Here is a 24,659-nt window from a genome sequence, read left to right as displayed (position 1 = left end):
ACAAACGGTGGATCCGAAGCTCTCAGTTTCATTGGGTTGGTCCCCTACCAATATGTCACATAGTGCTTCGCTGTTTACATTTTTCATCATGTTCTCTCCAAATAAAATTCTGGCAAATGAAAAATCTAATCAAAGTCTACAATGCGTTGGCTAGAAAATATGACCATGTTCATAAATTTCTAATTAACGTTGACATTGTTCTATTGTTGAAATGTACTTCATAAAAAGCACTCATATAAAATGTCCACTATCGAAAATCTTTTTACATCATATTTCGTATTCTCGTGGCAATGCACGGGCATTTAACTAGTCTATAATACTTTGAGAATGTTTTGGTCTGACCAAACCACCTCAACGTCACCGGACAATCGCACAGTTGAACTCACCACGTACCCAGAGTCCCGGACCGCCGGATCCTTTGAATCCTGATGCGGAGATGGCAGCCTCCCATCCAAGGCGTCGCCCCCCGCCGCGCGGCGGCCGCGGCCACAGCCGCGGCCACGGTTGCACCCCCCACCGGCGAGCTGGTCCGGCAACACAACCGCTCCCTCGCGGCTCTTCTCCGCCGCGGCCGCCTCGCCGCAGCTTGGCGCCTCTTCGACGCTCTCCCAGTCCGCAACGTCGTGACCTGGAACTCGCTCTTAGCGGCGCTAGCCCGCCGCAGCGACGTAAGCGCTGCCAGCGCCTTTTTCGCCTCCATGCCCGTCCGGGACGTTGTGTCATGGAACACTCTCCTCGCCGCCTACTCCCGCTCGTCGCACTCCCACCACCTCGCCGCCGCGCGCCGCCTGTTCGACGAAATGCCGAAGCGCGACGGCGTCACGTGGAACACCCTCCTCAGCGCCTATGTGCGCTGCGGGCTCATGGGCGAGGCCGGGAAGCTGTTCGACGAGATGCCGCAGAGGGGCGTCACTTCTTGGAACACGATGGTCACCGGGTTCTTTGCTGCTGGTCAGGTGAGCAAGGCCCTCGACATGTTCAATGCGATGCCTGTGAAGGACTCTGCGTCGCTGGGCACACTGGTGTCTGGGTTAGCCAAGAATGGCCGGTTGCATGAGGCAGAGGAGCTGTTGACAAAGCGCTTGACGGTGACAGACATGGACAAGGCTGTTGATGCTTACAACACACTCATCGCTGCGTATGGGCAAGTTGGGAGGGTGGATGATGCCAGAAGATTATTTGATATGATACCCAGAGGTCAGAATCAGCACCAGATGAGCAATATGAGGGTGTTTCAGAGAAATGTTGTGTCATGGAACACAATGATGATGTGCTATACCAGAACTGGAGATGTTTGCTCAGCTAGGATGCTGTTTGATGAGATGCCGGCTAAGAACTTGGAATCGTGGAACACTATGGTTGCTGGGTATGCCAAGGTGTCCAATATGCAGGAAGCAGAGAAGCTGTTTTGGGAAATGCCAGACCCTGATATGGTGTCCTGGAATTTAATAATACGAGGATTCACACAGATAGGAGAGGTTGAGCATGCCCGTGGATTTTTTGATAGGATGCCAGAGCGTGCAATCATCTCCTGGAATACAATGATATCAGGTTATGAACAAAATGGGGACTATGATGGTACAATTGAGCTATTTTCAAAGATGCTAGAAGTTGGTGGGACGCCTGACCGGCACACCTTCTCTTCAGTTCTAGCAGCATGTGCGTCGATCCCTATGTTGCCCCTTGGAGTTCAGCTCCACCAACTTATTGAGAAGTCGTTTCTGCCAGATACTGCAACTAGCAATGCCCTTATAACAATGTACTCCAGAGGCGGGGCAATAACTGATGCGGAAGCCATCTTCAATCAGATGCGTACGCAAAAATGTTTAGTGTCTTGGAATGCACTGATTGGAGGTTATGAACACCATGGTCGTGCTACAGAAGCCTTGCAGCTGTTCGAAGAAATGAGGAGAGCCCGGGTTATGCCAACACACATAACTTTCATTTCTCTTTTGAGTGCATGTGGAAATGCTGGCCTTGTCTCTGAAGGATGGAGGGTTTTCCACACCATGGTCCATGAGTATGGCATTGCTGCTAGGATTGAGCACTACTCAGCACTTGTAAATCTCATAGGTCGACATGGTAAGCTTGATGATGCATTGGAGGTAATCAATAGCATGCCAATTGCTCCGGACCGATCTGTGTGGGGATCTTTCCTCGGAGCATGTACGGCGAAGAAGAATGAACCACTGGCTCACATGGCTGCAAAGGCATTATCCAAGATTGATCCCGAGAGTTCTGCTCCATATGTTCTGATTCATAACTTACATGCTCGTGAGGGAAGGTGGGGAAGTGCATCTCTGGCAAGGGAAGAGATGGAACGGCAAGGTGTTCACAAGCATGCCGGGTACAGCTGGATTGATTTGCACGACCAGGTGCATGTCTTCAACGCAGGAGATACCTCACATCCCTTTATCCAGGAGATATATTCAGTCCTAGAATGTTTTGACATGTCATCCAGAGATTGGAGCTAGACGGTACGGTGAGATTGTTGTAGTATTTATATGGAACAAAGAAAAATATTTTGCAGTGTAGAAACAAACACATGTTTTCTGTCTTTGATTCTTGTTGACTTGTACATATCTCATTCATGTACTGTTTGTACCCTACCCAAATCAGCTATTTACAAAGTCTGTTAATTGAGCTCTTATAGCCATATGTTACACTTGTTGATCTGTGTGCAATCTCTAATCAAAATAATCAAAAATTTGTGAGTTGATGCATGAACAGCTAAAGTAGACTATTTAAATGATTTATTTTTTCGACAGTGGGCTTATTTTGCTGGCTTTGTAAGGCGGCAGTTGCACAAGCCAAAAAACATGGGGATAAGCCAGGCAACTCAAGTGAGTTTGTATTACTCCCACTTATCTGGTACACATGTGTTTTGATACTTACTTTTAAGTGTTGTTTCACATCTAATCACGAACCACGTTGTCACATTATCTCTCTCAAAAACACGTGTGCAAGGCCTGGTTGAACAGATCCCACAACAGGTGCATTCAAAGATTGGCACATAAGTTACTCTTCTAGTATCATCATTTTGTTTATGCCTTCTAAATAAGCATATAATGTTGCGTGCTTGATTACCTGTTTATGAATCATCTCTCCTCTGACATAACACTCGCTCCCCAAATTCTAATTTTTTTTTTCAAAAACGGAGGCAAAAGATTTGCCTCATATATTAATTAAGGAGATAATAGAGTTTTACAGATAGCCCTCAACTAAACAGTATTTGACTTTGGTTAAAATCCCATATTGTAGATCGTCACTTGTAATTTCAACATGCTATTCTGAAACAGAGACATGCTTCCGTCGCACCCCACGCCAGCTTTGATCTTTTCTTATCCGCTCGTCTACCACCGCTTTGTCTCCCTCCCATTTCATGTCTCCATCTATCTTCTCTGGTGCTACGGAAGGACAGAGCGCTCACCTCGGTTGGGCGAGTAGTAACCGGAGGCGAGGACCGGGTGCTTGACTCGTTCAATGGTGGGGATGATGGATGTGTTTTCTTCTCACCTGCTTGAGGTCGCCATGGCCAGCTGCGATGATTGGGCACCAAGATTCAGTCAATTACGCAGAGTACGGAGGTGATGACTGCACATCCGACTCGCTCGAGGATGCCATGCCTAGAAGCGAGGCCTGGGCGCTCAACTTAGTTGAAGACGAGGATGACGAATGTGATGACTACACGGCCACACTAACGGTGGCATGGCCAGAGGCGAGGTCTAGGTGCCACCGAATGAGTCGGGCGCCCAGGAGTAACATACTCCCCACTATGGCTAGTCTAAAGCTGAACAGGAGCGAAAACAAATTTCATGAATATCAATTCGATTAAATGTTATCTACTCCATGAAAGTCTTACAGTTCCAAGAAGTATAAATATTATCTCTGGAAAACAAAACATGCAGACTCTAGCTGAAAACTTTTGATTAGCCATACTCAGTGCACGGACCCCCAGGCATGTTCCGCCATTACCAAAACTAATTATTAATTACCACGCAACCCAATCACAGTATTTACTCCCTTTTCTGTAACTCCCGATCCATTAGCTACTCTTGGAATTAATTTCTTGCATGATTTCCAATATTATTAGCCGTTTCCATCTACCTAGTGATACAAGCATTTAAGAGCTGGGTTTGCCTTTCATCCGCTCCATATATACTCCTTCCGTCTCCCATAAGAGTATTTGGCTGCCCATGTTCTAGATCTCTCTAGAAAGAATGGATTCCAGTGGAGAACATAGGTAACTTTTTTTCTCTGATTTCATACATCATATGGTTTGACAAAGTAAGATAGTGCACGGGCGTACATCAGAAAGTAGTGCCTTTGTTATTGCTATAAGTTGATCCAGTTCTTCTTTCCATGCACCAGCTTCTGGCCTTATGGGCCAAGTGTTTGGCATGATAGTTACCTGCTTGAAGAGGAGACGCTCCTCTGCACTCTACCCTTCCCGAGCTACGGCTGCCAACCATTGTGCTCTATCAGCCCCGCTGTTGCGCAGAGCAGCAGTCTGCAAGGTACGTTACGCAGAGCAACTTCTGGAGTACTGTATTTGATTTTAGTGCTACTTTCTGAAGTTGCAGAGCTCGCATGCAGCTCCCTGTCTTGTTCCTTGCGACACAGACGAGCTGGATACAAGCTTTGATGATGATCTGCTGAGGTGCTGGGAGGCTATAGAGCAATCTGATGACAGCACAGAAGAGAGTGGGAAGGGGTTGCCACTACTGTGTTATGGCGAGGTGAACGGAGCAGCTTCGAACGCCATGAGAGCAGACCGCGTTAGATCAGAGAGGGTGCTGACATTCGAGCTCGTGTCACAGTACTTCTACATGCCGATCACGCAGGCGGCTCGAGAGCTGAACGTCGGGCTCACCGTCCTGAAGAAGAGGTGCAGGGAGCTTAGGATTCCCAGGTGGCCGCATCGCAAGCTGAAGAGCTTGCAGACCCTCATCAACGACGTCGAGGTCCCCTCTTTATCCATACTAGTTTTCCCATCTCTGATTCTGAATCTGCCAGCATTTTACATCCGTTGTTTCTCCATGTAAATGCTGTGCGATGTCGGTCATGGTCGCAGGTCCTGCAGGAGGCAGGCAAGGCGAACGACGACGGGCAGCTGAGGGCGATGGTGGAGATGCTGGAGCAGGAGAGGCGGCTCCTGGAGCAGAGGCCGTACGTTGAGCTCGAGGAGAAGACGAAGAGGCTTCGGCAGGCCTGCTTCAAGGCCAGCTACAAAAAGAGACGGCTCTTGGCTCTTGAACCTGGGGAGGCATCCAAGTACTATTGATGCAGAGCGTCTCGCATATAGTAGTAGTATAGCCCAGCCCAAGTGTTTCTTCCATGTTTTATTAGAGTCTGGTGCTTTTCAGTTTCTACTATGCATCCCTGTGCTCTGGGAGAAGAACACAAATTGTGATGGCAGAAGAATTATGGCAAAAATTACTAGTTCTATCAAGCATGTGAGGCACTATATATACATGGAAAATGATTCAGATCAGACGGCCGATCCAGCGCGAGCATCTGTATGGAGTAGTTTTCTTCATCTTTATCTCACCCACACCAACCGCTCAACCTTTTCCTTTCTTCCATGACGTTTTGTCTCTCTCAAACCTTCTCTCAATCTCCCACCCAAATCTCCTACTAGATGATGTTGTTTTTTGTAGCTAGTGCGTGGTTCAAGGAACTGCGACTGCATACAAGACCTCATCCATGCCGCCCCTGACCATCACCGGCCGTGCGAATAGCGACGGTGTTGTCGCGGCAGTGTTTCTGAAACATCATCTTTGTTGCAATTTTTTCTGCAATATCCTGTGTGTTGCAAAAGCTCCTTCTTCAATAACATGGCAAAAGAATTCTGCAAGAAAATCTCTGATGCGAAAAAATTCTGCAACAAGGCTTGTGTTGCAATAATGGAGGACGTTGCTAGTTGCAAAAAATAAAATCTGCAACAAGATCTCGGTTGCAAAAAAATTCCGCAACAAGGCTTGTGTTGCAATAATGGAGGGTGTAAAAAAATGTGCAACAAGGCATGCATTGCAATAATGAAGGGCGATGCTGGTTGCAAAATATTTCCGCAACAAGGCTTGTGTTGCAATAATGGAGAGTGCCGCTGGCCACTCGATGCACCAAATCCCATGGCTGGCGACCCGACCGATCTTTTAAAACGATCGGCCGGCGGACGCGTAGTTGAAATTTACATCACGCTATATATGCCATCGTCCCACAGTCTTGCACTACACAATTCTACACTTTTGAAGTTTCAAGCAGTGACCATGTCTGTCCTCGCGGCCGTGTCCCTCTGCTCTCTGCCGATGTCGACGTACCCCGACAGGATCGCCCTGAACTCATCGCCGGTGAGCGTCTCCTTCTCCATGAGCACGTCGACCAGCTGGTCGATGGCGGGCCGCGTCCTCCTCACGTGCGCCTTGGCGACCTCGTACGCCTCGTCAACGATGGCCTTCACCGTCCTGTCGATGTCGGCGGCGAGCTTCTCCGACATGGAGTTCCTGGCCAGCATACGCAGCACCACGTCCCCGCTCTGCGCCGCCTGTTCCGTCAGCGCCCACGGCCCGATCTCCGACATGCCGAACGTGGTCACCATCTGCCGCGCCACCTGCGTCACCTGCTGCAGGTCCCCCGCCGCGCCCGTCGTCACCTCCGGCTCGCCGAAGATCACCTCCTCCGCGGCACGGCCGCCGAGCCCGCCGACGATCCTCGCGAAGATCTGCCGCTTGGACACCAGCGTCGGGTCGTCGCCCGGCAGGAACCACGTCAGGCCCCGCGCCTGCCCCCGCGGGATCAGCGTCACCTTCTGCACCTCGTCGTGCCCCGGCGTCAGCGTCCTGCGGTAGAATCGATCAGTCTTCAGTGCAATCGAGAGAAATAATGGCGTCAAACGAGGAGAGGGATGATGATGCGTGTGTGCTTACGCGCAGACGGCGTGGCCGATCTCGTGGTAGGCGACGAGCATCTTGCTCTTGCCGTCGATCATGCTGGCGCCCTCCAGGCCGGCGACGATGCGGTCGATGGAGTCGTCGATCTCCTTGACGGAGACGCGGTCCTTGCCGCGGCGGCCGGCGAGGATGGCGGCCTCGTTCATGAGGTTGGCGAGGTCGGCGCCGCTGAACCCGGGCGTGCGCATGGCCACCACGCCGAGGGACACGCCGGGGTCCAGCTTCTTGTTGGCGCTGTGCACCCTGAGGATCTCCTCGCGGCCGCGCACGTCCGGCAGCCCCACGGACACCTGCCGGTCGAAGCGGCCCGGGCGGAGCAGCGCCGCGTCGAGGATCTCCGGCCGGTTCGTGGCGGCGATGACGATGACGCCGCTGTCGCCGCGGAAGCCGTCCATCTCGGTGAGCAGCTGGTTCAGCGTCTGCTCGCGCTCGTCGTTGCCCCCGCCGATGCCCGTGCCGCGCTGCCGGCCGACGGCGTCGATCTCGTCGATGAACACCAGGCACGGCGCGTTGTCCTTGGCCTTGTTGAACAGGTCCCGCACCCGCGACGCGCCCACGCCCACGAACATCTCGATGAACTCCGACCCGGACAGCGAGAAGAACGGCACGCCGGCCTCGCCCGCGATCGCCTTGGCCAGTAGCGTCTTCCCCGTTCCCGGCGGGCCGACCAGCAGCACCCCCTTGGGGATCCTCGCCCCCACCGCCGTGAACTTGTCCGGGAACTTGAGGAACTGCACGATCTCCTGGAAGTCCTGCTTCGCCTCGTCCACGCCGGCGATGTCGTCGAACGTGACGCCCGTGTTGGGCTCCATCTGGAACTTGGCCTTGGACCGGCCGAGCCCGAAGGGCAGGCCCGGCCCGCCGCCGGGCGCGTTCATGCCGCCCGACGACCGCAGGAAGAGCGAGGCGAGGAAGAGGAGCGGGAAGCCGAGGTTAAGCAGGAGGCCGAGGACGTCCAGCCCGACGTTGGGCTCCGCCGGCTGGGCCGCGAGGTCGACGCCCTTCTCACGCATCTTCCGGACCAGCTCGGCGGGGAGCCCCGGGAGCTGCACCTTGACGCGGTGCGCCCTCGCCAGCGCCGGCTCGTCCACCTCGGCCACGGCCACCGTGCCGTTCTGGAACAGGTCCACCTTCTTGACCGCGCCGGCGTTGAGGTACTCCAGGAACCTGGAGTAGGACATCCGGCTCGACGTCAGCTCCTCCGGCGCCAGCACCGGCGGTTGATCAGCCCGTGCCGGCCTTGCCACGGCGAGCCCGAGCCCCAGCCCCAGGCCGGCGGACTGGAGCAGCCCCCGCCTGCCGAGGAGCCCGGCAGCGTCCGGCGACGGGGGCGTGATCTTGGCGGGAGAGGCCCGTCTCTGCGGCGCTTGCTTGGCGACGTCCTGCGCCTTGCAGACGGGCAGGTGGCTCGTCGTCGTCGTCGTCAGCGACATTGCCGTGGGCGACATGCCAAGCTTACTGCCACTGATCGATCAGGCTACTACTCTACTTGGCTAGTGGCAACTGAGCAGAGCAAAATGTGAGTGTGGTGCTGTTGCTCACGGGTTTTGGAGGGAACGTAGTATGGCGATTCCTCCTGTGTTTAAATAGATTGAGGTCACAACACTGACGCGGTGGTGCTCGTGTGGATGAGAGATCGCTGCAGTTTGGGGTTTCTCCGGTGGTTTCGTGAGCGTCTTGGTGAGGTTGTCGTGTTCGGCTTCTCGTAGGATCCAGAGACGGCGGTCGGATGGAGAATTCTGGCGCGCAATCCAGGCGGAGGCGGGGCAGCCAGTTGGGTGGCCCGCGTCCGGTCGCCAGACGCCGCCCGGTGCCGGTGGCGCTATCCACGTCGCGATGCAGTCGCACGCACACTTGTTGGGCTCGGCGCGCTCATGGGCTGTACACATGCCCGATGGCTGCTGACACAACATGTTCAAGTGGCCTTATCCTAGAAAAAAAAAGATGTTCAAGTGGCCTTTTCTATTCAAAGGATTTTCACAAAAGAATTGGGGAATTTGAATTCTTATCTAGAAAGAAAGAAAAAGAATCTATGTTGAACGTTTGATTAGTAGGCGTCGATCCTATATCAATTTGGAAATGTTTCTAAATAACCATTTATACTACATTTCATGGCAAATCTAACAACCACACTAAATTTTTGAAAATAATTCTTTGTTTTTATGTACTTATCAAGTAAACTCAAATCCTATAGGATTTGCATGCACATGACATTCCATTCATGTGTTTTTCATTCCTGTATTTTTTACTACCAATCAAAGGGGCTTAAAGGCCAAAAACTACGCATAAATTACTCTCCTTATATATTATGAACCCTGAGAATAAGTTTAACCAATACATAGTAGTGGAAGATCACAATCACACGCATAAGTGATAAAGATTTATCAACTAGAAAAAAATAACTTCTCAAGATTAAGAGTAAGAAATCATGGTCGTAGACTGATTGGTCGACCCGACTTCGACTGAAAATCAAAAGGCTCTTTGAAATATCAAGAGATTTACAACACTCTCGTCATGGTGCCAGCCGACAACAATGCAAACAACTACAAAAGACAATTAACCAAACAGTTGTCTAGCAAATTTTGCCTCTTCTATAATCAGCTCGTCTCCGTTGAATCACTAAAGCAAACAACACAGATCTTCTATATCCAAATAGCTGTCCTCACTAACATATTGTAAGTAGGCCGCCTCAACATGCAACCATCTACATAGAAAATTGTTCATCTCAACATGCAAACATGCATGAAAAATTTCTATTCTATCATGCTATTTACATTTGATAAATATTTTTAGTTCTCGTTTCATCAACCAAATCTCGATTAAAGCATGTTGCAAAACATTCCTGCAACTACATGTGGGATATCATCTAGTTTTAGTGGACAGAGAAAATTGAGCTATCAACAAACCAAAACATATTCTAACTTAATCTATCGTTGTTTGCCTATGCACCACGTTCTTTAACTGAAATACACTAGCCTCCAATGGCCAACTTGAGGGCAATCTGTTTGCAGCCATCAAATATTAACAAAAAAACATATCTCCTTTTCTCCTTTCTTATGGGTGGTGGTTTTCCTTTTGTGTTCTCTCATCCTCTCACGGTGGCATCCGCGTCCTTCTCTCACATAGCATTGCATAGAGGCTATGGTTTCTTCTTCCGCTTCTATAAAGATGTCATCTCAGCCATTAGATTTTTGTAAGGCATCTCAGTCATTACATGCAACTGAAATAAATGGTTCACATGTATTGGACTTGTGGGCTGAAGTTGTGCTCCCAACACACCCCCATCCGGAGGATGTTAGCCCAACAATGTGTATGATTTTTTTCCTGGTACGGGGTTTTGATCTGTGAGGATGGAAACTTTATGTACTAGACGATACCCCGCACGTTGTTGCGGGTATGTTTTGCAAAAATATTTCAATGAGAATTTGTTGTATGGAACATTAATATTTGAAAGAATACTATTACAACTAAAGTTGAAAATACGTATGGTTTTATTGTGTTTGATTATTATATAATATAAATATCATAATACAATGGAGATTCTCATACATGTTTGCATGTTGTGGTGGCTTCTTATGCATGGCTGCATGTTGAGGTGAGTCTTTTCTATACATGTTAAATGCTGAGTATGTATGGTTGCATGTTGATAAAAATATGTTAGTGAGGGCTAGCTATTTCGATATATAAGGTCTGTGGGCAACATTAGGCATCCATGAGGCGTAGAAGAGGAAACCATCAATCACCTTAACCGTGTGTGTTCCATTCAATTGAACCTCAGACATTCTATGTGTGTCTTACACTTGGCACTGCTATGTTTATCTAGTGTGTATCACTTTCCTTGTTGTTGCATTTGGCTGGCTTCGGGACAACTCTTATCTTATGTAAGCCTCCGTCGAAGCTCTCATGTCACGCAAATGGCATACATGTTGGGTCCTGTTGTGAAAAATAAAGTGTTGTCCTTGGTGGCGGAGAAGTGTAGCTTGTAGTGGATAGTTTCCCGAAACCCCACACTCTGAAAATGAATGAGAAAACTAGGAGCGGTTTTCAATCGTGACTAGTTTTCGAAACAATTTTGTAGTCATGCTCCTTCAGTCTAGTTAGAAAGTTATTGGCACTTGTATCATGGTTTCATTTGCAATGATGATTGAAAAAATTACTGACACTTCGTCCACCACAGAGATTGGTACAAAATAGTTTTGCGGTAACCTTAGAGATAACACTATAAATATTTCACTACATACAAATAACTTCACAATTTCAACGCACGAACATCATTCACATAAATGAATGGGAAATACCGAAAACACAAAGCTTAAGTTGACGTCCACTTTCACCGAGGCATTTTGGTATAAGAATCAGATCGCCAAAACTGAAACATTCATCCCATGCAACGTATATCCTACAACGAACAACCTAAAACTTTAGCTAACTCCAGCTGTCCCATCTACCTCTGGATCACGACATGTCCACGTAAACAAGCTGCTCTGATGCTCAAAAAAAGTTAGCAGGCCGGAATTGTGAACCAAATCAGGCAGAAAGGCTCAAGAAGCAAGATCGAGACCAAGTTGTCGTGTACCCGAGCCAGCCAGAAGCGGGATCTCCTATAGGACACATTATGTCAAGATGCTACTCGACCGCATAGGATGCGCGCGATCGAGCCGACCCATTAAGCAACCATAGGAATCACACTGTAAGGACTCGGAGAACTCTAGCGATGTTTTTCTCTTCCCAATTTTGGTTTTCAAGCGGTTTTCATTTTAAGCCGGGTACTGTAGCGACTCAACCTGATGCAGTAGTGAAGGATTTTTTTGGTTTTTAGGCGATTTTTATTGTTTTAGAAAAAACAATTTTAAAACAATATACATTTTTTTAAAATGAGAAGATTTCTTTTAAAATTCAGTCGATTATTCGAAAACACAAGCAATTTTTTTAAAAGAACATTTTTAAAATGCAAATATTTTTTGGAAGCATGGATTTTTATGAAAATCTAAACAAATTTTGAAAGTTCGAAAGTTCTAAAAAAATAATTTTTAAAATTGTAACATTTTTTTGGAAAACTCAAACAATTTTTGAATTCCAGAGCAGTTTTTAAAATTTTGAAAAAAATGAAAACCAAACAAATCAGTAAAGAAATATAGAAATAGAAGAAAAACCCGGATAATAACATCCTGAAGGGTTCCCAAAACAGATAAAAGATAGAACAACAGCATTTCTAAAACCAGATTTCCTGTACGAAATGAGCCACCCCGAATCGCTCACCCCTTTACAAAAACTCTGCGACAAATAGGAATTACCGACAGGAAGCACCTGGAACATGCAGCGCAAATCAAGCCAGTATGCCATAAGGCTTCATTCGGTCCGTTGTTAGTGAAAAACTGAATGGAGCGCTACAATAGGCCAGCAAATTCCTATTTGCCGCACAATGTGGCAAAATGTTGGTGAAACGCGCAGGAGCCTCGAGCTAGGGAAACAAATTATATAAGACCAGGTCTTACGGTTAGCAGATGAGATCCGCCTTGATGGATGACACGGTTAGTAGATGCTTTGTGATTTGTGAATGTCACATGTCATCTATCAGGATGGGTCTCGCGTGAGACCTGGTCTCATAAAATTCTTTTCCCTCGAGCTAGGACCGAAACGAGTTGATCGATCTTAGTTGCCAGGTATTGGGAAGGTTCCAGTCTGGTTTTTACAAGTCTTTCTTGTTTACCTTTGTTATGTTGTTTCTTTTACTAGTTCTCTTTTTTTTCTTTTTGACAAAGTACCCTTTTTGAAAAAAGTTTGAAAATTCCAAAGTTGTTTCGAATTTAAAAAATGTTCGGGTTTCAAATATTCTCTAGGAATTTCAATCATGTTCCTAAATTTGCTCAACAATTTTAAAAATGTTTGTTTTTTTAGAAGTTGTTCACAAATTCAAAAAATGTTCAAGAATTTCTAAAAATGCTCACAGTTTCAAAAAATTCTTTCGAATTTCACAAATTGTTACTATTTTTAGAAAATTATTCACAAATTTAAAAATTTCATATTTCCAAATGTTGTTCACAAATTTAAAAAATATTTGGGAATTTTTACAAATGTTGGCAATTTCAATTGTTGATCCTCTTTTTGAAAAAACTTCCAGAAATTTCAAAATCCTTTCACGTTCAAAAAATGTTCACTCTTTCAAGAAGAATATTCATTTTTTTAAAGATATAAGAACAACTAAAAACCGGTTGCTATAGTGTAGCAATCGCTACAGTAAATCAAATTATGCCATATATTTTTTTAGAACAAAGGCTCAAGAGTAACGCGAATCATACAGTAGAATGCAAATTGCTACATTGTCCTCTGCTACAGGGGGCGGGTCCAATCTGGAGGGTCCTTGTACGTCGCGGTGCAATTGGACGCATTGAGCGTTCAATATAAGCTTCCGTCAGGCCATGCCATTGTTCTCAAAACAAGCAAACAAATTAAAAAAAAATCTCATCCAACATGGTTGTTACTCGCTCCGTTCCAAATTACTCGTCGCAGAAATAAATGTATCTAGAACTAAAATACATCTAGATACATCCATACCTGCGACAAGTAATTCGGAATGAAGGGAGTACTTGCTACAGTAATACAACAGTAGTGTGCGTGGAGTTTCTACACCCGGGTTTAAATTTTGCATGCACAAGAAACGTTTCTTAAAGCACGCGACAAAAAAATCAGCATTTTTTGAATTTAATTTTTTAAAGTTTATTAGTATTATTTAACTGTTCACGCTAGAAGCATTTGAGCCCGGGTATAGAAAGGTACTTTCGAATTTTCTTATTTTTCCTCTTTCTGAAACTTGCAGGGAGACAGCGTCATGTTCCGTTCCGTATAGACTCATGGGTCTCGTTCTTCTTCTCCAGACCCGGTATTGGCACGCATAGGTCGGCGTGTTCGTACATGAAATAGTTACATATTTGAGCATGATTACCCGGCAATTAAAGGTAGCTAGGTGTTTTCTTTAGAAAAAGTACTAAGCTCACAGTAGGGAAAGGGCACTTCTCCTGAAAAAAGTTCTAGACTAGCACCGACACAATTTATAGTGCTGCACACCATTTCCTCTTTTCTGAAATATAAGTTATGCCTAATATTTCAGTCTTTTCTTTCGGAGGGGTTCCTGATATTTCAGTCTCTAAAGAATGCAGTTGACTGATTTTTTTTTTTACTTGTGATATCTCCGAAAACCCTGATTTGGTGGAAGTTAACAAATCCTTAAAAATTAGCAAAAACGGAGCAAAAATTAATTAACCCATAATATTTTTTCAGTTTTTCTCAAACCATCTATATCTATACCAATATAAAATGATCTAAATGGGGCAAGACATTAAACCAGGTCAATCCAACGACCTACATTGCTCCTATGGTGAGTCTTCTCTATATATGTTAAATCCTGAGTAGGTATGGCTGCATGTTGAGAGAAATATGTTGGTGAAGGCTTTTCAATCGTGACTACTTTTCGAAACAATTTTGTAGTTATTCTCCTTCAGTCTAGTTAGAAAGTTATTGACACTTGTATCATGGTTTCATTTGCAATGATGATTGAAAAAATTATTGACACTTCATCCACAACAGGTCACGGTGACAACACCGAACGGACTGATACGGTGCTCGTGTGGTGGATGAGAGATGGAGCTCATGAGAGATGGCTGAAGTTTGGGACTTCTCTGGTAGCGATGGAGCTCATGAGAGATGGCTGAAGTTTGGGACTTCTCTGGTAGCTTCGTGAGGGTGTTGGTGAGGTTGTCGCGTTCGACTTCTCATAGGATCGAGAGACGGCGGTCAGATGGAGAATTCTGGTGCGCAATCGAGGAGGGGCAGCCAGTTGGGTGGCCCGCGTCCGGTCACAGCGTCGCTTGCATGATGTATCGGTACATCTGAGACAAATCCATTTTTTCTGAGATTCATGAGAATGTATGGCCCACCTAAATGTATGGTACTAGTATATTCTCGAGATGAAGTATGTCTTTTCTTTAGTCCTACCAAGTTCAGAAATTGATATACGGTTGTGCGAAGAGATGATTTGCAAACCCAAAGGAGCATCAAGGTCATTCAAGCTAAACTGGATTTGCATTTTTTTGGCCTAACTGCTATAATGTGACACAAACTGTAATGGTAATTTCAGTACATGCGTGTAATTTTAATACATACGTTTACCTTTTAATTTTTCATCTCAATTTACGTTCATATATATGTTGCAAACAAAATCCTGAAAATAATGGAGCAGTTTGTTCAGTTTAACTGATTTTGGGAAGAACAATTGTGATAGTATGAAGGAAAAATCATGTCATGTCACTACTCTTGTTATTCTTCTTCCAAAAACCATTTCAAAAGCAAAAAAGGCAAACATTTTCATTTTTCATCCCCACAAATAACATAAGCTTGCAGGTTTAACCCTAAAATTTTGCATTCAACATCCTAAAACTTTTGTTAGAAATTTCGGCAGGATAACGCATGGAACGGATTAAGAAATGCATCCATGACTCGGAAAATGCGAACGGCGGCCGCGCACCAGGCAGGCCAGTATCGAGGCCGTCAGGACGCCATGTGGATTCCCGCTGGCAGCGTATCCTCTCACGTATTCTATTTATTTTTGGCCCGTATTGAAGCAACCAGGCCCCACGTACATGCAAAAGTCTATAGGGCTCTGACGCAAAGCTGACATGTACGAACAGCACTGCAGCAATCTATACATGTTCGACCGGTGGTGTGGCGGAGGCATGTATGACGTGCATGTGAGTACTGGAGCAACGTTGCAGAGTCACCACCACAAGTTTGTTCAATCGCGGACGTGGCACACCGATGACCAGCTAAGGGCATGAGCAATGGTGGCATCACCTTCGTGCTGCCCCAGCCCATCCACCTAGGTGATCAAGATTATATTTATTATTTTCATTCAACCACAAAACATAAAGCAGTGCCCCACCGTCCTCATCTTCTCCTTCCTTTTTCCCTCTTTTTCCCATTGTGGTCATCTTCCTGCTCCTTTTCCTCTACTTTTCCCCTCTCTCTCTTCTCTTTTTTCTTCTTTTCTCATGGAGCGGCCGACTCCTCTGCAGGCGACCGTCCAAGCCTCGGTCTGACACCCGAGCCTAGTTGGCATGCGGGGCACCCGGTTGAAGCCACCCGTTGGCCATGCCCTAACACTCATGTTGGTTCGCTTTAGTTATCAGTTCTCTAAGCAGTCCCAGTTCTCTAAGCAGTCCCAGTTACATTGATTGTTACCATAATTATCAGGTTTGATCATGGTTTTGACCATTGATTGTTGTAGCAACCCTTGCTTACACTACATTACCACGATGCAAGTCATGTGATGCTTGCGATCTAACGAAGTTTAACATTTTTGGAACATGTGATTGTGATAAGTCAACCTCAACGACGCGGTAGTGCCACGATGTCACGGATGTAACTAGCATTAGCGAGTTCAGGTTTTATATGTGGCGGTAACCATATAAATATCATTAGCCACTTCAAGTTTTAACTTCCTGCAAAGAGTCTTCAGTGACCTCTTGGTAAAGGGCACGTTTTCCACTGATCCAAGAAAACTCCCCACAATGCTGAACACTGACCCGACATATCTTTTTAGTGGAATACAAGCTGCAATGGTGATTAAACGCATATAAAATAGTGACTAGTCCCGTGGAGATTGGAACAACGATTAGGATGGTTCAGGCGATTCCACTGGATTACCCAAAACACCATGTTTTATGTCTAGTCTTTCCTTGCTCAAAGTTGGTTAAGTTATAGCAGAGTTCAGTGATTACAAGCGGCAATTAGCTTGGACACTGGATTTGGCGGAATGCTAGAGGTAAAGTCATGGCAGAAGATTTATTGTGGTTATGTACAAAACAGGTTTTCATGCGCGATGATCTCAAGCTTGTTACACTAAACAAGCCACGAGGAGTAAGCCTCGTATAGGGTTGTACGACTATGATTCAATGAAGAAGATGGTTGACAAAATTACATTGAACATATCTGCCGGGGAAAGTGCATACCACGGGGCAATGGTAATTCATAAATGCTTAATAAACCCAACTGTTTTTCCAACATCTACTTGTGCATCACGTGTGATATCTATCACTTAGTAAGGTTTCTGCTTGGTTTCAGGTTCGTGCTGAGCTCTCAGTCAGTAATCTCATGACACCACCAAAAATTATACTCTAGATGTGGAAGTGGTTGTTGATGCGAAGCCCAAATGGGATGTCATGCAAGCTGGTCTTGTAAATTGTGTCAAATGTAATTGCATCCCCGAAGTAGCGATACTAATCGCAACCCCTGCTTGTAACCCACATCAATGTTTTTATCCGGCTTTCTTCATCTACTTGCACAGTGTAGTTGAAGTCAGGATCATTGGCTTTCATCTCGGACACAGTTTCCATTGTCTTCATAGCGTCAAAGTATGACTGTTCCTTGTTTAACTTCCTGCACGGTGTCTTCAATGAGCGCTTGGTAAATGTCACATTATCAACTGAGCCCCCCCCCCCCAAAAAATCCCCACAATGCTGAAAACCTTAGACCCACATTATTGTCCTGGAGTTGCTTCACTAGATCCTTCGCGTATCTGTCAATCTGCCTGTGGAATTTGGGCAGGAGCACTTTTGCTCTCCGGCAGTGCGATTCCATCGGGGTGTTGGAAATATGCCCTAGAGGCAATAATAAATTAGTTATTATTATTATATTTCCTTGTTCATGATAATCGTTTATTATCCATGCTATAATTGTATTGATAGGAAACTCATATACATGTGTGGATACATAGACAACACCATGTCCCTAGTAAGCCTCTAGTTGACTAGCTCGTTGATCAATAGATGGTTACGGTTTCCTGGCCATAGACATTGGATGTCATTGATAACGGGATCACATCATTAGGAGAATGATGTGATGGACAAGACCCAATCCTAAGCCTAGCACAAGATCATGTAGTTCGTATGCTAAAGCTTTTATAATGTCAAGTATCGTTTCCTTAGACCATGAGATTGTGCAACTCCCGGATACTGTAGGAGTGCTTTGGGTGTGCCAAATGTCACAACGTAACTGGGTGGCTATAAAGGTACACTACAGGTATCTCCAAAAGTGTCTGTTGGGTTGGCACGAATCTAGACTGGGTTTGTCACTCCGTGTAAACGGAGAGGTATCTCTAGGCCCACTCGGTAGGACATCATCATAATGTGCACAATGTGATCAAGGAGTTGATCACGGGATGATGTGTTACGCAACGAGTAAAGAGACTTGCCGGTAACGAGATTGAACAAGGTATCGGGATACCGACGATCGAATCTCGGGCAAGTATCGTACCGATAGACAAAGGGAATTGTATACGGGATTGACTAAGTCCTTGACATCGTGGTTCATCCGATGAGATCATCGTGGAACATGTGGGAGCCAACATGGGTATCCAGATCTCGCTGTTGGTTATTGACCGGAGAGTCATCTCGGTCATGTCTGCATGTCTCCCGAACCCGTAGGGTCTGCACACTTAAGGTTCGGTGACGCTAGGGTTATAGAGATATTAGTATGCGGTAACCCGAAAGTTGTTCGGAGTCCCGGATGAGATCCCGGACATCACGAGGAGTTCCGGAATGGTCCGGAGGTAAAGATTTATATATGGGAAGTCTTGTTTTGGTCGCCGGAAAAGTTTCGCGCATTATCGGTATTGTACCGGGAGTGCCGAAAGGGGTCCGGGGGTCCACCAAGGGGGTCCACCTGCCCCGGGGGGCCACATGGGCTGTAGGGGTGTGCGCCTTGGCCTATATGGGCCAAGGGCACCAGCCCCAAGAGGCCCATGCGCCAAGAGATAAGGGAAAGGAAGAGTCCTAAAAGGGGAAGGCACCTCCTAGGTGCCTTGGGGAGGATGGACTCCTCCCTGGCCGCACCCTTCCTTGGAGGAAGGGCCAAGGCTGCGCCCCCTCTCCCTTGGCCCTATATATAGTGGGGGGAAGGGAGGGCAGCAACACCTAAGCCCTGGCGCCTCCCTCTCCCTCCCATGACACATCTCCCTCCTCCCGCAGCGCTTGGCGAAGCCCTGTTGGAATCCCGCTACTTCCACCACCACGCCGTCGTGCTGCTGGATCTCCATCAACCTCTCCTTCCCCCTTGCTGGATCAAGAAGGAGGAGACGTCGCTGCTCCGTACGTGTGTTGAACGCGAAGGTGCCGTCCGTTCGGCGCTAGGATCATCGGTGATTTGGATCACGGCGAGTACGACTCCATCAACCCCGTTCTCTTGAACGCTTCCGCGTGCGATCTACAAGGGTATGTAGATCCACTCCTCCCTCGTTGCTAGATGACTCCATAGATTGATCTTGGTGACACGTAGGAAAATTTTGAATTATTGCTACGTTCCCCAACAGTGGTATCAGAGCCAGGTTTATGCGTAGTTTCTATGCACGAGTAGAACACAAAGTAGTTGTGGGCGTTAATTTTGTTCAATATGCTTACCGTTACTAGTCCAATCTTGATTCGGCGGTATTGTGTGATGAAGCGGCCCAGACCGACCTTACACGTACTCTTACGTGAGACTGGTTCCACCGACTTACATGCACTAGTTGCATAAGGTGGCTAGCGGGTGTCTGTCTCTCCCACTTTAGTCGGATCGGATTCGATGAAAAGGGTCCTTATGAAGGGTAAATAGCAATTGGCATATCACGTTGTGGTTTTTGCGTAGGTAAGAAACGTTCTTGCTAGAAACCCATAGCAGCCATGTAAAACATGCAAACAACAATTAGAGGACGTCTAACTTGTTTTTGCAGGGTATGCTATGTGATGTGATATGGCCAAAGGATGTGATGAATGATATATGTGATGTATGAGATGATCATGTTCTTGTAATAGGAATCACGACTTGCATGTCGATGAGTATGACAACCGGCAGGAGCCATAGGAGTTGTCTTTATCTTTTTGTATGACCTGCGTGTCAACATAAACGTCATGTAATTACTTTACTTTATTGCTAACCGTTAGCTGTAGTAGTAGAAGTAATAGTTGGCGAGGCAACTTCATGGAGACACGATGATGGAGATCATGGTGTCATGCCGGTGACGATGATGATCATGGAGCCCTGAAGATGAAGATCAAAAGGAGCAATATGATATTGGCCATATCATGTCACTATTTGATTGCATGTGATGTTTATCATGTTTATACATCTTATTTGCTTAGAACGATGGTAGTAAATAAGATGACGCCTCACTAAAATTTCAAGAAGGTGTTCCCCCCTAACTGTGCACCGTTGCGAAAGTTCGTCGTTTCGAAGCACCAGGTGATGATCGGGTGTGATAGATTCTTACGTTCGAATACAACGGGTGTTGACGATCCTAGCATGTACAGACATGGCCTCGGAACACATGCGAAACACTTAGGTTAACTTGACGAGCCTAGCATGTACAGACATGGCCTCGGAACACAAGAGACCGAAAGGTCGAGCATGAGTCGTATAGAAGATACGATCAACATGAAGATGTTCACCGATGTTGACTAGTCCGTCTCACGTGATGATCGGACACGGCCTAGTTGACTCGGATCATGTAATCACTTAGATGACTAGAGGGATGTCTATCTGAGTGGGAGTTCATAAGATGAACTTAATTATCCTGAACATAGTCAAAAGGTCTTCGCAAATTATGTCGTAGCTCGTGCTTCAGTTCTACTGTTTAGTTATGTTCCTAGAGAAAATTTAGTTGAAAGTTGATAGTAGCAATTATGCGGACTAGGTCCGTAAACTGAGGATTGTCCTCATTGCTTCATAGAAGGCTTATGTCCTTAATGCACCGCTCAGTGTGCTGAACCTCAAACGTTGTCTGTGGATGTTGCGAACATCTGACATACACATTTTGATAACTACGTGATAGTTCAGTTAAACGGTTTAGAGTTGAGGCACCGAAGATGTTTTGAAATGTCGCGAAACATATGAGATGTTTCGAGGGCTGAAATTGGGATTTCAGGCTCGTGCCCACGTCAAGAGGTATAAGACCTCCGATGATTTTCTTAGCCTGCAAACTAAGGGAGAAAAGCTCAATTGTTGAGCTTGTGCTCAAATTGTCTGAGTACAACAATCATTTGAATCGAGTGGGAGTTGATCTTCCAGATGAGAAAGTGATGTTTCTCCGAAGTCATTACCACCAAGCTGCTAGAGCTTCGTGATGAACTATAATATATCAGGGACATATATGATGATCCTTGAGATATTCGTGATGTTTGACACCACAAAAGTAGAAATCAAGGAGCATCAATTGTTGATGGTTGGTGAAACCACTAGTTTCAAGAAGGGCAAGGGCACGAAGGGATACTTCATGAAACGGCAATTCAGCTGCTGCTCTAGTGAAGAAACCCAAGGTTGAACCCAAACCCGAGACTAAGTGCTTCTGTAATAAGAGGAACAACCACTGGAGCAGAATTACCCTAGATACTTGGTAGATGAGAAGGCTGGCAAGGTCGATAGAAGTATATTGGATATACATTGTGTTAATGTGTACTTTACTAGTACTCCTAGTAGCACCAGGGTATTAGATACCGGTTCGGTTGCTAAGTGTTAGTAACTCGAAATAAAAGCTACGGAATAAACGGAGACTAGCTAAAGGTGAGATGACGATATGTGTTGGAAGTATTTCCAAGGTTGATCAAATATCGTACGCTCCCTCTACCATCGAGATTGGTGTTTGCGTTGAGCATAGACATGATTGGATTATGTCTATCGCAATAAGGTTATTCATTTAAGGAGAATAACGGTTACTCTGTTTATTTGAATAATACCTTCAATGGTCTTGCACCTAAAATGAATAGTTCATTGAATCTCGATCATAGTGATACACATGTTCATGCCAAGAGATATAAGATAGTAATGATAGTACCACCTACTTGTGGCACTGCCACTTAAGTCATATCGGTATAAAACGCATGAAGAAGCTTCATGTTGATGGATCTTTGGACTCACTCATTTTTGAAAGGATTGAGACATGCGAACCATGTTTGTTGGTAGATATGCATGAAGAAACTCTATACAGATGGATCGTTTGGACTCACTTGATTTTGAATCACTTGAGACATGCAAATCATACCACATGGGCAAGATGACTGAAAGCCTCGTTTTCAGTAAAATGGAACTAGAAAGCAACTTGTTGGAAGTAATACATTTTGATGTGTGCAGTCCAATGAGTGCTGAGGTGTGTAGTGGATATCGTTATGTTCTTACTTCACAGATGATTTGAGTAGATGTTGAGTATATTTACTTGATGAATCACGAGTCTGAATTATTGAAAGGTTCAAGTAATTTCAGGGTGAAGTTGAAAGATCGTCGTGACAAGAATATCTATGATATGATCATAGAGATGAATATCTGAATTACGAGTTTGGCACAGAATTAAGACATTGTGGAAATTGTTTCACAACTAATACAGCCTGGAACACCATAGTGTGATGGTGTGTCCGAACATCATAACTGCACCCTATTGGATATGATGCATACCATGATGTCTCTTATCGAATTACCACGATAGTTTATGGGATAGGCATTAGAGACAACCACATTCACTTTAAATAGGGTACCACGTAATTCCGATGAGATGACACCATATGAACTATGGTTTAGAGAAACCTAAGCTGTCATTTCTTAAAAGTTTGGGGCTGCGATGCTTATGTGAAAAAGTTTCAGGCTGATAAGCTCGAACCCAAAGCGGATAAATGCATCTTCATAGGACACCCAAAACAGTTGGGTATACCTCCTGTCTCAGATCCGAAAGCAATAAGGGATTGTTTCTAGAATCGGGTCCTTTCTCGAGGAAAAGTTTCTCTCGAAAGAATTGAGTGGGAGGATGGTGGAGACTTGATGAGGTTATTGAACCTTCACTTCAACTAGTGTGTAGCAGGGCACAGGAAGTTGTTCCTGTGGCACCTACACCAAATGAAGTGGAAGCTTATGATAGTGATCATGAAACTTCAGATCAAGTCACTAACCAACCTCGTGGGATAATAAGGATGCGTACTACTTCAGAGTGGTACGTAATCCTGTCTTGGAAGTCATGTTGCTAGACAACAATGAACCTACGAGCTATGGAGAAGCAATGGTGGGCCTGAATTCCGATAAATGGCTCGAGGCCATAAAATCCGAGAAAGGATCCATGTATGAAAACAAAGTGTAGACTTTGGAAGAACTACTTGATGGTCGTAAGGCTGTGAGGTACATATGGATTTTAAAAGGAAGACGGGCAATGATGGTAAGTATCACCATTAAGAAAGCTCGACTTGTCATTAAGATGTTTTCCGACAAGTTCAAGGAGTTGACTACGATGAGACTTTCTCACTCGTAGCGATGCTAAGAGTCTGTTGGAATTATATTAGCGATTACTGCATTATTTATGAAATCTTGCAGATAGGATGTCAAAACATTGCTTCCTCGACGATTTTCTTGAGGAAAGGTTGTATGTGATACAACCGGAAGGTTTTGTCAATCCTGAAAGATGCTAATAAGTATGCAAAGCTCCAGCAATCCTTCTAAGGACTGGAGTAAGCATCTCGGAGTTGGAATGTATGCTTTGATGAGATGATCAAAGATTTTGGGTGTATACAAAGTTTATGAGAAACTTGTATTTCCAAAGAAGTGAGTGGAAGCACTATAGAATTTCTGATGAGTATATGTTGTTGACATATTGTTGATCAGAAATGATGTAGAATTTCTGGAAAGCATGCAGAGTTATTTGAAAAGTGTTTTTCAATGGAAAGCCTGTATTAAGCTACTTGAACATTGAGCATCAAGATCTATAAGGATAGGTCAAAACGCTTAATGGTACTTTCAAATGAGCACATACCTTGACATGATCTTGAAGGTGTTCAAGATGGATCAGCCAAAGAAGGAGTTCTTGCCTGAGTTGTAAGGTATGAAATTAAGACTTAAAGCTTGACCATGGCAGAAGAAAGAGGAAGGACGAAGGTCGTCCCCTATGCTTTTTGTTGGGGAACGTTGCAGAAAATTAAAAATTTTCCTACGGTTTCACCAAGATCCATCTATGAGTTCATCTAAGCAACGAGTCTAGGGAGAGAGTTTGCATCTACATACCACTTGTAGATCGCGTGCGGAAGCTTGCAAGGTGATGATGTAGTCGTACTCGACGTGATCCAAATCACCGATGACCAGCGCCGAACGGACGACACCTCCGCGTTCAACACACGTACGGGACGGGAGACGTCTCCTCCTTCTTGATCCAGCAAGGGGGAAGGAGAGGTTGATGAAGATCCAGCAGCACGACGGCGTGGTGGTGGATGCAGGGCGTCACAGCAGCAGGGCTTCGCCGAGACTACGAGGGAGAGACGTAACGGGGGGGAGGTGGAGGCGCCAGGGGCTGGTGTATGAAGTCCCTCCTCTCCCCCACTATATATAGGGGTGCCAGGGGGGGCGCCGGCCCTAGTAGATGAGATCTACTAGGGGGGGCGGCGGCCTAGGGGAGGTTTCCCTCCCCCCCAAGGCACCTAGGGGTGCCTTCCACCACTAGGACTCCTCCTAGGGGGAAACCCTAGGCGCATGGGCCTATAGGGGCTGGTGCCCTTGGCCCATGATGGCCAAGGCGCACCCCCTACAGCCCATGTGGCCCCCCGGGACAGGTGGCCCCACCCGGTGGACCCCCGGGACCCTTCCGGTGGTCCCGGTACAATACCGATAACCCCGAAACTTGTCCCGATGCCCGAAATAGCCCTTCCTATATATAATTCT

At 45.9% G+C, this 24,659-nt stretch overlaps 2 protein-coding genes across 3 annotated transcripts; one reads left to right on the top strand and one right to left on the bottom strand.

The window, feature by feature from the left end:
• The first annotated feature begins 361 nt into the window (after positions 1-361).
• On the top strand, positions 362-4,731 carry LOC123150321 (pentatricopeptide repeat-containing protein At1g62260, mitochondrial). Of its 2 annotated transcripts, XM_044570177.1 has the most exons (4): positions 362-2,477; positions 2,769-2,843; positions 4,372-4,517; positions 4,597-4,637. In XM_044570177.1, exon 1 carries the CDS (start codon positions 429-431, stop codon positions 2,472-2,474), a length of 2,046 nt encoding a protein of 681 aa, XP_044426112.1. In that variant the 5' UTR covers positions 362-428; the 3' UTR covers positions 2,475-2,477; positions 2,769-2,843; positions 4,372-4,517; positions 4,597-4,637. The 2 variants fall into 2 exon arrangements, with proteins under 2 accessions (XP_044426112.1, XP_044426113.1); XM_044570178.1 differs by having other exon boundaries at positions 2,769-4,517; positions 4,597-4,731.
• A 1,301-nt stretch (positions 4,732-6,032) lies between these two features.
• Positions 6,033-8,525, bottom strand: LOC123150286 (ATP-dependent zinc metalloprotease FTSH 6, chloroplastic). Its single transcript, XM_044570124.1, has 2 exons — positions 6,927-8,525; positions 6,033-6,839 (listed from the first exon to the last, which is right to left on the bottom strand). The coding sequence occupies exons 1-2, from the start codon at positions 8,396-8,398 to the stop codon at positions 6,257-6,259; spliced, it is 2,055 nt and encodes a 684-aa protein (XP_044426059.1). The 5' UTR covers positions 8,399-8,525; the 3' UTR covers positions 6,033-6,256.
• Positions 8,526-24,659: the final 16,134 nt, after the last annotated feature.

The sequence above is a fragment of the Triticum aestivum genome, chromosome 7A, assembly GCF_018294505.1.
Source record: "Triticum aestivum cultivar Chinese Spring chromosome 7A, IWGSC CS RefSeq v2.1, whole genome shotgun sequence".
NCBI classification, from domain to species: domain Eukaryota; kingdom Viridiplantae; phylum Streptophyta; class Magnoliopsida; order Poales; family Poaceae; genus Triticum; species Triticum aestivum.
The sequence above is the reverse complement of the archived record's forward strand: the minus strand, read 5'-3'. Positions and strand labels throughout refer to the sequence as shown.

Bases quoted from the DNA above. Each gene is read 5' to 3' on its own strand.
- LOC123150321 (XM_044570178.1), top strand. From the start codon at position 429: ATGCGGAGATGGCAGCCTCCCATCCAAGGCGTCGCCCCCCGCCGCGCG.
- LOC123150286 (XM_044570124.1), bottom strand. From the start codon at position 8,398: ATGTCGCCCACGGCAATGTCGCTGACGACGACGACGACGAGCCACCTG. The intron at 6,840-6,926 runs GTAAGCACACAC...ATTCTACCGCAG, and splicing joins ATCGGCCACGCCGTCTGCGC to GACGCTGACGCCGGGGCACG.